The 16569-nt window shown below is 41.1% G+C and overlaps 1 protein-coding gene and 1 pseudogene across 1 annotated transcript; one reads left to right on the top strand and one right to left on the bottom strand.

Moving 5' to 3' along the window:
• Positions 1–420: 420 nt before the first annotated feature.
• Tmem70 (transmembrane protein 70) lies at positions 421–11800 on the bottom strand. The gene is made up of 3 exons (XM_032906193.1): positions 11484–11800; positions 8992–9097; positions 421–1675 (listed from the first exon to the last, which is right to left on the bottom strand). The coding sequence occupies exons 1-3, from the start codon at positions 11679–11681 to the stop codon at positions 1218–1220; spliced, it is 762 nt and encodes a 253-aa protein (XP_032762084.1). The 5' UTR covers positions 11682–11800; the 3' UTR covers positions 421–1217.
• Positions 11801–13800: 2000 nt separating this feature from the next.
• Positions 13801–14514, top strand: LOC116889404 (annotated as a pseudogene).
• The last annotated feature ends 2055 nt before the right edge of the window (positions 14515–16569 follow it).

The following is a 16569-nucleotide window of genomic DNA, read 5'->3' as shown; positions in this document are numbered from 1 at the left end:
GGCTCAAATTTAAACCAGCCTGGGCTATATAGTAAACAGACCTGTCTCAAAGCAACAAAAGCACTGTAAATGTACAATACATCAGAGACAGCAGGAGGAGGCTGTTAAGACTAAAACAAGTTATAAAGTTACAAAGATTTCAGGAATCCTGAAACTACTTTAAAATGTTGGGGCTAAAATGATTCAGTTAAAAAACACACTTACAGAAGGACCAAGGTTTGGTTCTGATTACCCACATATCAGCTTACAACATTCTGTAACTCTGGGTCAAAGCAATTCAACTCCTCTTTCTGTCTTGTGCAGGCGAAACACTCATACACGTAAAATTTTAATTATTTTAATAATTAAAAAACTAAGAACAAAACAAATAAAAAACCCAGAGCCAAAAACAAACAAACAAAAACTCAAACACATACTGGGTAGTGGTGGCATACCTTTTTTAATATTTATTTTATGTAGAGTACACTGTAGCTGTCTTCAGACACACCAGAAGAGGACATCAGACCGCAGTATAGATGGTTGTGAGCCACCATGTGGTTGCTGGGAATTGAACTCAGGACCTCTGGAAGAGTAGTCGGGTGCTCTTAACCGCTGAGCCATCTCTCCAGTCCTAGGCACCTACTGTTACTCTATCCATTCGTGGCCCAGATGTATTGGCACACACAGAAGAGGATAGATCTCTGGTCTCTATTAATTCACAGTAAGTTCCAGACATTCAGCTTACATAGTGAGATTCTCTCTAAAAGCAATATCAGCAAATAAATGTAGCCATACATATACCAGAATACACATGACCATCCACATTTTAAACAAAGACAACTTGTTCTTAATTAAACATATTTTATTACATAGGAACATTGTCATGTAAAAATTATTCAAAATTCTACACGATAGTTTCAATTTCTGTTTTTAAGACAAGGTCCAGGTTGACCTCAGACCTACTACATAACCAAGGATGACAAATTTCTGATCTTCCTCCCTCCATGTCCGCTGTGCTGGCATTATAGGTGTACAAAAGCACACTGGGTAAATGAAGGCCGATCCTAGGGCCTCACATATGGCAAACACAGTACCAACTACTGCGTCCTTAGCCCTTACTTATACTTGTTTTATGTTTTTAACAATCACTCACTAGAAAACAATAACAAAATAAAGGCAATACTATTATTATTGTTAGCTGAAAATGCATGACATTTAAGCACAGACAAAGAACAGGTTCATTTCTCACCCTCGTGCAGTTTCTTTTCATTGACTTCTTCCATATCAAAAGTGAATGGTTTGTCATAACCCATTAGATGGTTATAGTCTTCAGGGTTTACAAAGAGTGCTGGATTAACCAATAGCGATTTCGTTTTAGCATAAAAGGTGGTAAATATGTGTGTACTCTCTGGAACTGTCACGTCACCCTGGTGAAACACTGTGCTGCTTTCTGAAAGCACAACATTGTAAGTAATGGCTCTGTAAGTATCTGTTGTGGCTTCATGGTACAACCGAATGACATAGCCTTTTGTAAGAAAGTGAAGCAGCGTGGGAGTGATCACCGTGAAGCTCCCCATGACTCCATAAAATAAGACTTGCAAAGGCAGACTTCCAAACATCATGTTACTTTGTGAGAGAAGGTACGGTAAGAATGCAAGGCTGACCACACTTGTAGAATAAGAGAAACATTTCACACCTAAAGGGAAAAAATTATAACAAGATTAATAACTTTAAATTTTATAAAACAATCTACCCTATTAATCCCTCCAACCTTTTCTTCCTATTCTAGTTACAGTTTGAAATCAAAATGTCCACCAGGCTCTTTCTTGTCTCTCTCCTATGCCATGAAATGAGGAAGCTCCTCTGCCATCTACCCTTACCACCCTGATTTTCTGTACGAGGCCAACCAACCACGGCCAACCGTTCTAAAACTGTGAGCGAGAAAGTACCTTTCCTCCATAAAGTAGTTTAAGTCTTGGTCACAGCGACGACAAAGCTGACAGAATAATCATTCCACCACAACAGCAGCACAGCAGCCAGACACAAGTGCTTCTTCTGTGCCAGGTTCTACCTTCTGTCTTAAGCTTAACTTACTCCACTCATAAAATATATAGAGAAAGTCCAGAGAGGTATAAAATTGTTATCATTGCTCCATGTAAACCCTGAGAATTGGTGAGGCAGGAAGGTTACAATTTTGAGGCTGCCATGAACTACATGCTAAGACTGCTTCTGGAAAAGTCAAAAAAAGAGACGGGCAGACAAAAGTACCTGAAGTACTCCATAGAGTGTATTTGCTTAACATGCTTGCTGTCCTAGGCTGATCCCCAGCACCACCACCAATTTAAAAAACCGAGAAAGAGAAGCTCATCCTTGAAACCCCCATATTACAGAGGCAAGGGCTGCACGATTAACAAGTTAAATGTAAGCCAGCCTGAGTACAACCTGTGTCCAAAGCTACGGAGAGCTGGAGAGCTGGTTCAGCAGGTACAAGGATGACAAGCTGAGCTCATCTCTCTGGCATCCACAGAACAGCTGAGCACGGAAGCACAACCTGTAACTCCAGAGTTGGGAGGCAGAGCCAGGCAGATTCCCACAGCTTGCTGCCAGCCAGTTTAACCAAAACGATGATCTCCAAGCACATGCCTTTAATCCCAACACTCAGAGGAGGCAGAGCCAGGCAGATCTCTTGAGATCAAGGTCAGTAAAGATCAAGTTCCAGGACAGCCAGAGCTACACAGAAGAAACCCTGTCTAACAAATCAAAACCAACCCCAAATTCTCCAAGTTCAATGAGAGATTCTGTCTCAGAAAATAAGGTAATGACCTGTAGTAATTAGCATTAACCATCAACTTGGCACAGCCTAGTCCCAAGAGAAGGCAGTCCTGGTTGAGGCTTATGGGCATGTCTAGAAGGGATTGTCTTGATTATTAATTGATATAGGAGGGCCCAGCTCAACTTTGGTGGCACCATGGTGGCAGGTGGTCCTGTGTTGCAAAAGTAACTTAGCTTAGGGCTGGGGCTGGGGAGATGGCTCGGTGGTTAAGAGCACCGACCCGCTCTTCCAGAGGTCCTGAGTTCAATGCCCAGGAACCACATGGTGGCTCATAACAAACTGTAATGGGATCTGATGTCCTCTTGTGCTGTGTCTGAAGACAGATAAAGTATACTCATATACATAAAATAAAAAAGCCTAGCTTAGGTGAGTTTGTGAGTGAACCAGCAAGCAGCATTCCTTCCGGGTTTCTGCTTCAAGGTCTTGCTTGAGCTCCTGCCCCAACTCTACTCAATGACGGACTGTAGCATAGAAGCTGAAATAAATCTATTACTCCTCTCTAAGTTGCTTTTGGTCCGAGCACTATATAACAGCAACAGAATGCAAAGAAAACAAGAGCAATAGAGGAAAATACCCGATATCAGCCTCTGAGGCACTGACACACATACACACATACGCCCTCACACTCAAGTGTTCGCACACAAAAGGGAGGGAGGAGGAGGAGGAGGAAGCAATGCACAAAGGCATATGGCTAGTTACTAATAGTTGGAATTCAAGTAATTTGACCCTTCATGAATAAGGCTAAAGCAGGAAGGTTGTGAGTTCAAGTTCAGCCTTGGCTATGTAGCAACACTTGGTCTCAAAAAATAAAACAAGCAAAATAATTTAAATACCATATACTTAGAAAATACACACAGTAAGAGTTTGAGGAAAAATGTCATTGAGACAATGAGATAAGGGTTAGTTCTCTCAGACATTAATAAACTACAAAATAGAGCAGCACAGGTCCACAAAGAGACAGACAGACAGACAGACACACACACACACACAAACACACACAGAGAAAGAGAGAGAAAGAAAAAGAGAGAGACTAGTGTAACACTGATGCATGCATAAAAAGATAAACAGAACAAAATAGAAAACCTCAACCACATTGAATTATATGTTGAAATTTAATACAGAATAAAGACAGACATTTCTAAAATTAATGGGTAAGCCAGGCATGGTGGCAGGCACTTTTAATCCCAGCACTCAGGAGGTGGATCTCTGAGTTAGGAGGCCAGCCTGGTCTGCAGAGTGAGTTCCAGGACAGCCAGGGCTACACAGAGAAACCCTGTCCTGAAAAATGAAGAAGAAAAGAAAAGAAAGAAATCATCTGTCCTGAAAAATGAAGAAGAAAAGAAAAGAAAGAAATCATATGTAAAAAAAATTAACTTTTTATTAAGTGATGTGAAGTTTTTAGGAACTTGCTATACAAGCTCTAACTACCTAATTTCAACCCAAGAACCAACACAAAGATAGGAGAGAACTGCTGCTCTTTGACCTCTGCACATATGCCACGTCTCTCTCTCTGACACACAGAATACAAATTAAAACCTTAAAAACAAAAGGATAAAATTCAATCCACCCTTTATCCCGTAAGCCATGGAAAACCCAGAGTGCAGAGATATAAGTGTGAAGACAGAAATCACAGAGTATCCATATCCATGCAGTCCTTTAAATCTGAAATGGAAACATTTTCAGTAGGACTCAGAACAGAGACAAAGCTGGACATGGTACCACACAAGTGTAATCCCAGAACACAGAGGGCAGAAGCAGAAGTAACAAGCAGCTTCTGCTCCATAGCCGGTCTACCCGAGACAAGACAGCCCGAGATCCTACACACAAGCAAAGCAGGGGTGCTCAGCAGTCAGGGGAGTGGGGCTCTTTCAGGACTCCGCTCTCAACAGACACAATGAAAGGCTCACAACTGCCTGCATTTTCAGCCCAAGGGATCTGTACTCATGTGCACATTCCCCTATAACAATCACTGTCAGAGATACTCTGAACTTATACCAGAAGGATAAATGTTTGTGGAATGAGAAAACCAAAAAGCTTGACATTTTAAGGGAAATATGTAAATGTCTCCTTAAATAAATTTAAATAAATCGGTACAAAAATCTCATTCCTAAGATACATGTAATCAAAGTTAAGTGTTATTGCTTTCTCCCAAACTGACAAAAACAAAAGCCTGACAACTTACTGTTCACAAAGCTGGAACTAAGCAGTCATACTGCTACTGGCAGAAAGCTCAACTATTTTTTTAGTAATTTAAGAGCAGTTCCGTTCCTCTCCTCTTCACACAGGTGCCTGATATGACATCAATGCACTGGATAAATGAGGACCATGCTGACTCCTATATAATACTCTCGCCCCTTCCAAATTACCTTCCCCATTACTTTTGTCACACTGTAGTAAGTTAATGTCTCCTGAAACTGATGCCTACGAGAACTTTATAATGTGTCCTTATTTGGAAATAAGATCTTTGTAGATGTAAAGAACAAGATGAGATCATGCAGGATTAAGGTGGGCTCTAAATCTAATGAAAGTGCCCTTATAAGGTCACAAAAAGAGATGCAGGGAAGGCCGCCACAGGAAGAGCAAGCAATAGTCACAGTTAAGCAAGTTACAAGCCAAGAATGCCAGGGTAGCCAAGAGTCACTAATTCCTACAGTCTTCACAAAATGTGACCCAGGTCACATTGTAGCCCCCAGACCTGTAAGAAATACATTTCTATTGTTCTCACTTACTAAAAAGAAACTACCAGATGGGAAAGTGTAGCTAGCTAGCAGCAGGCAGGAGCTGATGGAATGTGGCCAGACACAGGCAGTTCTATTCCCTTAGGAAAAGCTCAATGAGCTTTGTCATCTTTCTCCAGCCCAAGACCCCACACATGGAATGACAAACTCACATTAGGGTGGATCATCCCACCTCAACTAAGCAGATGTAGGGAATCTTTCTCAGACACACCCAGAGATCCCTTCAGCCTGAAAATCTTCCTGCCTCTGCTTGGACTAAGTATTCTGCACCTAGATGTATATGCTCCTTCCTCACTTCCACATCAGACTTTACTCATCAGACAAGACCTAATAGAACACCATCCCAATGCGACCATCTTAATCCATCGCCTCTATGTGAACTCAGATCTAATTTATAACATTGCATTGAATAGATGGTAGGTTCGTCTTTTCTTTCCTACCAATGTTCAGATTCTGCATTACCTTTAAGTAGTATCCCTAACACAGTGCCCCTGGTAAAATTCATAGCAGATATGGTATCTGTAATTATCTGTGACTAAACTAATAATAATGAGAAAAGTCTTCAAGTGTTTACCATGCAGCAGTTAATGCCCCAAATCACAGCACTTCCGCAGTGTTTCTCCCCAAGTTCCCATATACAAAGTAGTACTGACCTTTGACATGGCAGCTTCCCATAACTATCCATAACGCTGAAAGACTCAGGCAACAACTTCTACACATTACAGTTGTACTCTTTGTTCTGTTTTTGGTTTTGTTTTTCAATACATGTTTTCTCTTGTTATAGTCCTGGCTGTCCTAGAACTTGCTCTTGTAGACCACACTGGCCTCAAACTCAAAGAAATCTGCCTGTCACTGCCTCTTTTTTTTTTTTTTTCGGAGCTGGGGACCGAACCCACGGCCTTGCGCTTGCTAGGCAAGCACTCTACCACTGAGCCAAATCCCCAACCCCCTTGTCACTGCCTCTTGAGTGCTGGGATTAAAGGTGTGTGCCACTAATGCCTGGCCAAAAAAGTTTTTAAATCATTATTTTATCTGTTGGGTGACTTATCTATGCAATCCATGTATACCTGTCTGTAGGCAGGAGTCAGATCCCCTGGAACTGTAGTTACAGATGGTTGTGACCCTCCATGTGGTCACTGAGAATTGAATCTGGAAGAGCAGCCAGTGCTCTAAACCTCTGCCTAGCTCCAAATTTGTACAACTTTGATACCCCAGTTACACTCTTCCACAGACATTATAGCGTATCCACAAAAATCAATCCTGGCTTTCTCCTTTATAAACAAGAGTCAAGGAAGTACACAGCATGACTCAATAAACTTTCCTATATAAACCTTCAACTCAGTAAGGACTTTTGAAGATATTTCTAACCCCTTAATAATAATACTCATTAAATTGTAATTCTAAAGTCAGTACAATATTTGGTCCTTATTCTGAAAAAGTTATAGATAGCTAAAATTTTAAGCATACTTTAATACCAAATAATTGAGAACCAACAGATTTCCAGAGTTAAATTTTATATAGTCATTTGATTCTAACATGAGTAAATGTAAGCACTGAAATTTTGTGACAATACTTGGCCATACAGCAATCTGCAAGGAATTTCTGACTCTATACTTTCTTTCTTTTCTTTTCTTTTCTTTTTTTTGGAGCTGGGGACCGAACCCAGGGCCTTGTGCTTGCTAGGCAAGCGCTCTACCACTGAGCCAAATCCCCAACCCCCTGACTCTATACTTACTGAGGTTATTAAAGTACAGGACAATCTCTAGGGACCTAACAAATCCTTTAACTTCACCAAGTTCTTCTCGGTGTCTCCACTAAACTATGACGGAAGTCAGTAAACAGCTCACTGATGTTACTCAATATGTCATCTTTTCCTTCTCTACAACAACCCTCTACACCTGGGAAGATAAGGAAGGCTTCCACAGATTCTAAGACAAACTGAAGAAACCTTCTACAGATTCTAAGACAAACGGAAGAAACATGATTTACACATTTTGGAAATGTAAAACATTCCTTCCCAATGCTCAGAACTGAACACAGAACGACTTCAAGCACCAGGCAAGGAAGTATTCTAACCACTGAATAACACTGCCAGCCCCACCCTCATTTTAAATGTTAAATTTAGAAATATACAAGTAAAACTGAGACCAGTGAGGCCAGATGTCATTACAGAGGCCCCTGTCACCCTGTCACATTTTTTTGGAGACAGGATTTCACTATGTAGCTCTGGCTATCCTCAAACTCACTATGTAAACCAGAGAAGGCTACCCCACCCAGCTTCAAACACCTATTCTAAAAAGCTATAACTCCAGCCAGGCATACAGGATAGTCAGTATCTTGTCTCAAAGCAACAACAAAAAAGAGGTGTTACCAGACTTTTGGTCAGGGCTTTTGTATTATGACCAAATACTAAAGAAAAGTAACTTAAAAGAAGGAAAAGGAACTTTGACTCATTATTTCTGAGTTCTCAATCTACAGTTGCTTAGTGCCTATGCACTTGGGCAAAACATCACCCCAAAAGATGTATGTAGTGGAAGACCTTCATGGCAAACTGGAACCAGAGAAAGGATGGAAGGAATCCAGAACAAGACACTCCTCCCTCCAAGAACTCACCCCCAGTGACCTACTTTCTAGAAGAAGGACCCTTCTAGAGTTTCCAGAATTCTCAAAGCAGTGCCATCAGCTGGGGAAGTTAGGCTATTAAATATATATCATTATATATTTAATAAATATATTATGTTAGGATTGTGCTTTTATTATTAATATATTAAATATATGAGCTTCTGAGGGATGCTTCAAATAAAAATATAAGAGTCTTCTTCCACTCTAGAATAGTCACGTATTTATATTTGTCTGGTGGCTACTCCAGGACAAACGATGATGAAAAGAAAGCTTCAGGGCCCAGTTGTCAGACCACACACTGCAACCCAGCCTTCACATGTCTTTAAAACCCCTACAAACAAAGTTTCAACCTCCACGTTGGATCAATAAGCTTTAAGGAAAAAACAATTCTATGTGTTATAATAATTGAGTGATGTTAAAAAGCTGAGGTTAACATATGCTAAAAAGGGTTTGCTGGGCAGAGGCAAGCCCCAGAGACCTCAACCCCATGCAAAGACTACAGGCAACTGAGTAAAGCTGGGCCTGGGAGAGGTGGTCTTCCCCAGAAAAGAACACAGCAACTGGTTTTCCATCACAAAACAGTCAGCCCTGAAAACACACACAAGTAACATTGTATCCACTCAACAGATTATATTTAGAATCATTTATGCATATACATATACCCATGCAATAACAGTTAGTGAAGATAAGAGTCCATGAATTTAAAGGAAAATGAGGTGTATAGGTTTTGAAGACAGGAAAAGGAAGGAAGAAATGTGATTATTTTATAATCTCAAAAAGAAAAAGAGAAAAAAAGTAACTCCACTTCAGATTACTCACCAAATACTGTCCGGGCCAGGTTCCCAGTATAAATCAGCCTGCCATCTTCTGGTTTACCAACTTGTGTATGTAAGAGGCAGACACATGGTCTCCAACAAACAGGTATCTGTTGAAACAAGAAACCACTGAGTAACTGGCTATTTGAACAAACTTTTATTTTTATCAAAGTTGTTTTTTTTTTCCTTTAAGTATAATGAAGAGAACTTGTTACAATGCCATACAAAGAATTCCCGCTAATAACCTAGAAGATCCCTAGGGCTTCCTGCCTGCCACTCTAGCCAATCAGAGAACACCACACCCAAAGAGATCTTATCTCTTAAATCAGGTTTCAGGATAGAGAGGCTCAGTGCTCCTCCAAAGGACCAAGATTCATCGTCCCAGCACCTCCATGACTTACACAAGCCCATGGGATCCATGCCCTCTCTTTGGGCCTTCATGAGCACTGATGTGTATGGTTCATTCATATATATTCACACACACACACACACACACACACACACACACACACACACACACACACACAAACAAAACACCCACATATATGAAATAAAAATCTTGCTGCACAGTGGTGGTGCAAGCCCTTGATCTCAGCACTTGAGAGGCAGAGGAAGACTGATCTGAGTTGAGACCAACCTGGCCTCAGAAAAAAAAACAAACAAACCTTGGGGGCTGGAGAGATGACTCAGTGGTTAAGAGCACTGACTGCTCTTCCAGAGGTCCTGAGTTCAATTCCCAGCAACCACATGGTGGCTCACAACCATCTGTAATGGGATCTGATGCTCTTTTCTTGTGTGTCTGAAGACAGCTACAGTGTACAGATAAAAAAAATCTTAAATAAGGTTGAGATAGAAGCTAACCAATGTTGACCTCCACATGTGTGTACACAGACATATTACATATGCAAAAATATTTGTTTAAATTAACTTTAATACAGTAATCTAAGCAAAACAAGGGGGCAAGGTGGTACATGTCTTTGATCCCAACAGTCAGGAGACAGAGGCAGGTGAATCTGAGTTCAAGTCCAGCCAAAAAAAACCACAAAACAATCTAAGCAAAATCCTGTAAATTGAGGGGTTTGCTTTGCTTTGCTTTGTTTGGTGGGTTCCTGTGCACACACATGTCTGAGCACATCCATGTCCAAAGATCAAACTATGGTGCTGAAGACAAGAGCCTCCACAGGCTAGGCTTATCCTACCAATCCTATGGTTAGTACTTATGAACTACTTACATTAATAACTAGTTAAACTGTTTATGGCTGTTTTCCTAAAAGACTTGGAAATACCTTGTACCCATTTTTGTTTTGCAGATGAAGTCCAGTCATTAATGAGTCCATGTCCTCTTGAGCTAACACTGGGATTTTTTTTTTAAGTATGTGCCACTGCCATAACCTGTGCCCTCTATCTCTTAGCAAGAAAGCTTGTTTGAAAGCTCACGAAATCTCACAATAACAAGAGTTTCCCATGTATGTGAAAATGAGCATCTAAAAATTAATTTCACATTGCCCACATTTAAAAATGTAAAAAGTAGGCCTACTTTTAAATTTCTTTCTGTTGAAATTTAAGACTCCAATATCTGCCCTTGGCTATAGCACAAACCCTTAATCCCAGCACTCAGGAGGCAGAAACAGGAGGTTCTCTGAGTTTAAAGCCAACATCAGCCTGGTCAACAACAGATCAGCCAGGGTTACATAGGGAAACCCATCCACAAGCAACTAACGACAAATAACCCAACTACCACTTTCGGCATTTCGGCCCAAAGGTTTTTAATTGTTATACATTATAATGTAGCATAAAATACATAAAATTCTTGCCGAGCCCCGCCTTTAATCCCAGCACTCTGGCAGAGTTCTCTATGAGGTCAAGGCCAATCTGGTCTACAGAGCAAGTCCCAGGTCAGCCAAGGTTACACAAGAGAAACAGTTTCAGAAACCCGTAAAATTCTTACATGTTATTACATAGTTTAAAATACTACGGAGTTTGTGCTATCGCACCCATACCCCATCTTTCTCTCGGTAATCAAGGAAATTCCTAAAAACAAATAACACAACTTATGAGGCTGTATAAATTCCTTTTGCTCCTGTCTCCAGGTGTTGCATCAATTTCTTAGCACCCAGCATCCTTTTGAGAAATTAGCCCCTACATAGTGGAGCACATCTTTAATCCTAGAATGGGAAATCTGATTTCAAGGACAACCTGATCTATATGGCGAATGCAGGCCAGGTGAGTCTACAAAACTGGGACACCATGTCTTCGAAAAAGACCAACACCCCTCCCCCCCAAATGAAGAAACTAAACTGGGTGTTGCTATCACAGACCACACAATCTGGAACCACTTGTGGTGCTTGAATAGCCTAGGAAAAGAGAGTCAATTCCCTGGATTGACAGCAGCAGCGGGCCCCGAAGTCGAGGCCTGCTCCTCCCGGACTCGCACTGGAGCTCCCTAGACCGCACGCTGCGCCCGCTCCCCGCCACCCCAGCCCACGAACGGCCGACCTGCGCTCGCCGGGGTGACCCCAAAGGCTCGGCTAGCGGCAGGAGCACGCCGCTCCGCAGTCGCGCGGGCTCAGTGCGCAAGGCCGCACGCCGGAGGATGACCCTGGAACCTCGGAGCGCGGCGGCCGCACACCACGACGTCCTAGTCCGGCCGTGCCATAGGCCCGCTGTCCACCGACTGACCAAAGGCAACAACATGCTGCGGGTTGGATGGAGGCTGTCGGTTTGCAGCAGCGGCCAAAGACGCCAAAAAGCGACTTTACACTACAGTAGCAGTCAAGAGAGGTGAGGCTCCGCCCCTTAAGTTGAACACGCCGTAGGATTGGTGCCCGAGCGTGCACAGACTATGAGGCCGGTCTGCAACCTTGTCCACCTGGTAGGTTCCAGGCGGCAAAAGACCTGAAACCCCAACTCCCTGCCTAAAGATGGGCTTCAACCCAGTTCTTAATATTTGGTCGGCTTTTGACCATGTGCAAAGACAGAGCCCAGAAGCCTAGTAAAATAAAAGTCACTTTATAGATCCTAAAAATTGTTTGGGAAAATGATTCTAGCTTTGCAGAAGTAATTCTAGCATATCAGCCTCAAAGGAATGTAGTTTAAAATGCATAATGTTGGGTTGGGGATTTAGCTCAGTGGTAGAGCGCTTGCCTAGCAAGCGCAAGGCCCTGGGTTCGGTCCCCAGCTCCAAAAAAAAAGAAAAATAATTCATAATGTTATAATGTTTAAATACTTTACATGCTATGACATAAATGTGCTATGAATAAATGATTTATTTAATTCCACCACTGAGATAGGAGAAAATGGAACTTTTTCACATAATATATTTTTTTTATTTTGTTGACAGATATTAACATTTGTTTTTTGCCCATTAAAAGCATAGTGTCGGGCTAAAGAGATGGCTCAGTGGTTAAGAGCACTGACTGCTCTTCCAGAGGTCCTGAGTTGAATCTCCAGCCCCACATAGTGGCTCACAACCATCAGTAATGGATCTGATGCCCTCTTCTGGTGTGTCTGAAGACAGCTACAGTGCATTCATATATATTTAATAAATAATATTTTTTAAAAGAAAAAAGTTACACTGTCCAAGGTGGGGAGTGCAACTTGCCTATCTTGTGGAGAGTCTACAATGTTGCAAATCCAGAGCCAATTTATCATGGGCCATTTACAGATCTTTTTTTTAAAGATTTGTTTATTTTTGTTTATATGAGTACACTGTCTCTGTCTTTTTTTTTTCTTGACCCAATTGATAAGATATAATTGCCCACCTACACCTGCAAAGCCCAATACACATCCATCCCTTAAAAACATTTGTAACAACCTGTAAAGGTACAGTGTGGAATCTTAACGTCACCTGCCATGTTGTCCTGCCACAGCTTCTCTCCCTCTCCCTCTTGTCTCTTCCCCACTGTCCCTGTCTTAAGACACACCTGCAGAGAGCATCGGATCCCATTACAGATGGTTGTGAACCACCATGTGGTTGCTGGGATTTGAACTCAGGACCTCTGGAAGAGCAGTCAATGCTCTTAACTGCTGAGCCATCTCTCCAGCCCTCTATAGATCTCTTATTAGCCTTAATTTATTATCCACCTCCGTACCTAACATCTTCAGGACCTTCAGATAAGCCAATTGGAACATACAGAACTCACGCTTCCATTTGGAATGCACGAGGTATTAGTTTTCCAACCAATCAAAAAGCTAAGAGTAGGGGCTGGAGAGATGGCTCAGTGATTAAGAACACTGACTGCTCTTCCAGAGGTCCTGAGTTCAATTCCCAGCAACCACACATGGTGGCTCACAACCATCTGTAATGGAATCCTCTTCTGGTGTGTTTGAAGACAACTACAGTGTACTCAGATATGTAAAGAAAATAAATATTAAAAAAAAAAGCTAAGAGTACTGTCAAATAGTAGCTGAAGCCTAAAGCAGGTTTCCCCCCTTTTAAAAACCTACCTAACCTTTCCGTTAATGTAGAAACCTGTCTTGATTGATTTTTTTTTCTTTTTGTTCTGTTACTATAAAAGCTTCATGAAACTACTTCCACATTGGAACATTGAACTGGGGTGACCTAAATCTTTGTTCCCTAGCCATGGTCACTCATTTGGTTTTAGAATAAGTTATCTTTTATCTCCATTGAGGTGAGTTTTTTGAATCAACACTGTACTTTTCTCCCAAAAGCAGATGATACTTAGTGCCTATTGCCCAGGACTTAGATAGGAGTAGGGGGAAGTACTGTAACTGGATAAATTTGGGACCCCACGGTGCAAATGTGTACTAGGACAAGCATCTAAAAATAAGCTAGCAAACCTCTAACTGGAATCTCTGTGTTCTAGGTCAGGTCAGACATTCTGTCACAATGCCTGAAATAAAGCATCTTGATGAAAAACAGGTTCAGCTTCTAGCAGAGATGAATATTTTTATTGATGACAATGACAATAAAATTGAGGCTGACACCAAGAAAAATTGTCAACTGAATGAAAACATTGACAAATGATTATTACATCAAGCTTTTAGTGTCTTCCTGTTTAATACTGAAAAATAAGCTCCCGTTACAACAGAGATCAGATGTTAAAATTACCTTTAAAATTATTGTTTCCCCAATAGTTGCTGTAGTCATTCATTAGGTAATCCAGGTGAGCTGGAAGAAAACAATGCCATCCACGTGAAATGAGCAGCACAGAGGTGCTTAAAAGCTGAATTAGGAATGCCCTTGTTAGAGGTTGATTTAAATAAAATAAATCCGTTATCTAACAAGAATTTACTACAAGGCCCAATCTGATGGTATCTGGGGTGAACATGAAATTGATTACATTTTGTTTCTGAAGATGAATGTAACCTTGATCCCAATGAGATTAAAAGCTATTGCTATGCATCAAAGGAAGAACTCAAAGAAATTATGAGGAAGGCAACAGGTGGTGAAATTAAGTTAAGTCCATGGTTTAAGATTATTGCAGACACTTTTCTCTTTAAATGGTGGGATAACTTAAACCATTTGAGTCCATTTGTTGACCATGAGAAAATGCATAGAATGTGAATGTGCAAATGATTTGAAATTTTTTCTACCTAGTAAGAATGGTTTTGTTTTGCTTTAAATTGGACTCCCTGGGATACATAGGTATTTTATAACCAGAATTTTTTTTTGAGAAAAGAAAAACAAAACTGAGCTAACTTATAGTTTTATATTATATATCCTACACATATGCACTGATGTTTGTAAAAGACATTTAGGAGAGATATTTTGAAATTATGCCATAAATAAAACTTAATTTAACCTGTCCAAACACATGACTATGACAAGATTAAAGAAATAAGTAGGACTCATGTTTACATTTTGACAAGCTCAAAACACTTTGCCGTTTCCCAAGTGTTTTTTGTATCATTAGATTTTCATCATAGAAAACTGAACTGAACAGGCCATAAAATCCCCTATCCAAAGGAGAACCTGAGGAAAATCACAAAGATGGGGAAATATCTTACTTCAGGATGGGCATCTGCGCTGGGTAGCCGCCTTCTTCTTCTTCTTCTTCTTCTTCTTCTCCTTCTTCTTCTTCTTCTTCTTCTTCTTCTTCTTCTTCTTCTTCTTCTTCTTCTTCTTCTTCTTCTTCTTCTTCTTCTTCTAAGATTTGTTTATTTTATTTGAGTACATTGTAGCTGTCTTCAAAGACACCAGAAGAGGGCATCAGATCTCATTACAGATGGTTGTGAGCCACCATGTGGTTGCTGGGAATGGAACTCAGGACCTCTGGAAGAGCTGTCAGTGCTCTTAACCACTGAGCCACCTCTCCAGCCCACTAGGCAGCCTTCTATGGTTTAGGTATCTCATTCATGACACAGAAATACAGTCCACCAAACACAAGCCAATCAGAAAACAACCCATGTAATGTCACCCCGCTCCCACCAATTAAGGTTTAGATTATCTAACACTAGCTAAAGTTCCCTTAGTTCCCTATAAGAAAAGGCCTGTGTGACTTTGTCTGTCTTCACCATCTTTTTGTAAGTGACCGATCCCTACATCCAGGCTTCTTTCTTTCAAGAAACAAAAAACACTCTTGCCAATTGCATATGTGAGTGGTGGTCTCCATGCAGTATTTTAGGACTTAACAGTAAAGTGTTTGGGGCTCAGTTGATAAATCTTGGCCGATTCCCTAGTCCTGGATGCTTTGGACAAAGGCTTACCAATCTAGACAGCCAAATGCTCTCAGGTTTCTGTGAACACTCCATAGAGGCCTTGAAGAAACTGCAACAGCTGCTTGCTGCCAGAGCACAACTGGCTCCAGAGGGTGCTCTTCTAGTTATGCTTATTTCAATTTACACATGGCTCTTTGCCATTTCGAGCCTTAATGAACTCTAAATGACCTCGAAGCCATTTTCACCTAGACCAGAGTGCAATTTTCCTGGTGGGCCAATAGAAAGTCTAAGATTAGTACCAACACAGTTCTCCATATGAATGAAAGACTACCAATTTGAGGCACCCATGGTCCTGCATTTGCTGAAAGATAGATTGGAATGATGGACAGTCTTTGTTTTCATAAAGATTGACACAATGAATGTAGTCACCTTTGCCACACATATTTTCTGCCTATATATGCTGACTATTCAGCTATTTGGGGAGCCTTATGGGAGACTTGGCTTAGCAATTTAGAGTACTTGTTCTTGTAGAGGACCTGGGTTCAATTTTCAGCATTCACGTGGTGGCTCATAATCACCTGTAACTCATAACTCCAATTTCAGGGGATACGATGCTGAAAGAACAATGTAAACCCCTTTTGTCTCCATTTAAGGACCAGGCTGATTTCAAAAAAAGGCCATAAGGCACCAGCTCCAGGGACAAACCATCAGTCCCAGAACTAATATGATAGCTTCAAGGACAGACCATAAAACCCAGAACAAGATCATAAAGGCCCCTCCCAAAGAATAGTCTGGGGAGAACCACAAAAAATGGGTAAATGTCTCAGAATGGGCCATCTGTGCTGGGCAGCCTTATCTCATCCTATGAGTATGTTCATGAGGTACAAAAGCAGACCACTGACCACCTGTGATCCCCCAGCACCCATCAATAAAATTTTAGATTACCTAATCCCTCTAGAGA

The sequence above is a fragment of the Rattus rattus genome, chromosome 1, assembly GCF_011064425.1.
Source record: "Rattus rattus isolate New Zealand chromosome 1, Rrattus_CSIRO_v1, whole genome shotgun sequence".
In the NCBI taxonomy this organism is placed as follows: domain Eukaryota; kingdom Metazoa; phylum Chordata; class Mammalia; order Rodentia; family Muridae; genus Rattus; species Rattus rattus.
The sequence above is the reverse complement of the archived record's forward strand: the minus strand, read 5'-3'. Positions and strand labels throughout refer to the sequence as shown.

Excerpts from the sequence above, each read along its gene's own strand:
- Tmem70 (XM_032906193.1), bottom strand. The coding sequence starts at position 11,681 with ATGTTGTTGCCTTTGGTCAGTCGGTGGACAGCGGGCCTATGGCACGGC. Across the intron at positions 9,098-11,483 it reads GGTCACCCCGGCGAGCGCAG|ATACCTGTTTGTTGGAGACC; the intron begins GTCGGCCGTTCG and ends TTGTTTCAACAG. Across the intron at positions 1,676-8,991 it reads CCTGGCCCGGACAGTATTTG|GTGTGAAATGTTTCTCTTAT; the intron begins GTGAGTAATCTG and ends TTTTCCCTTTAG.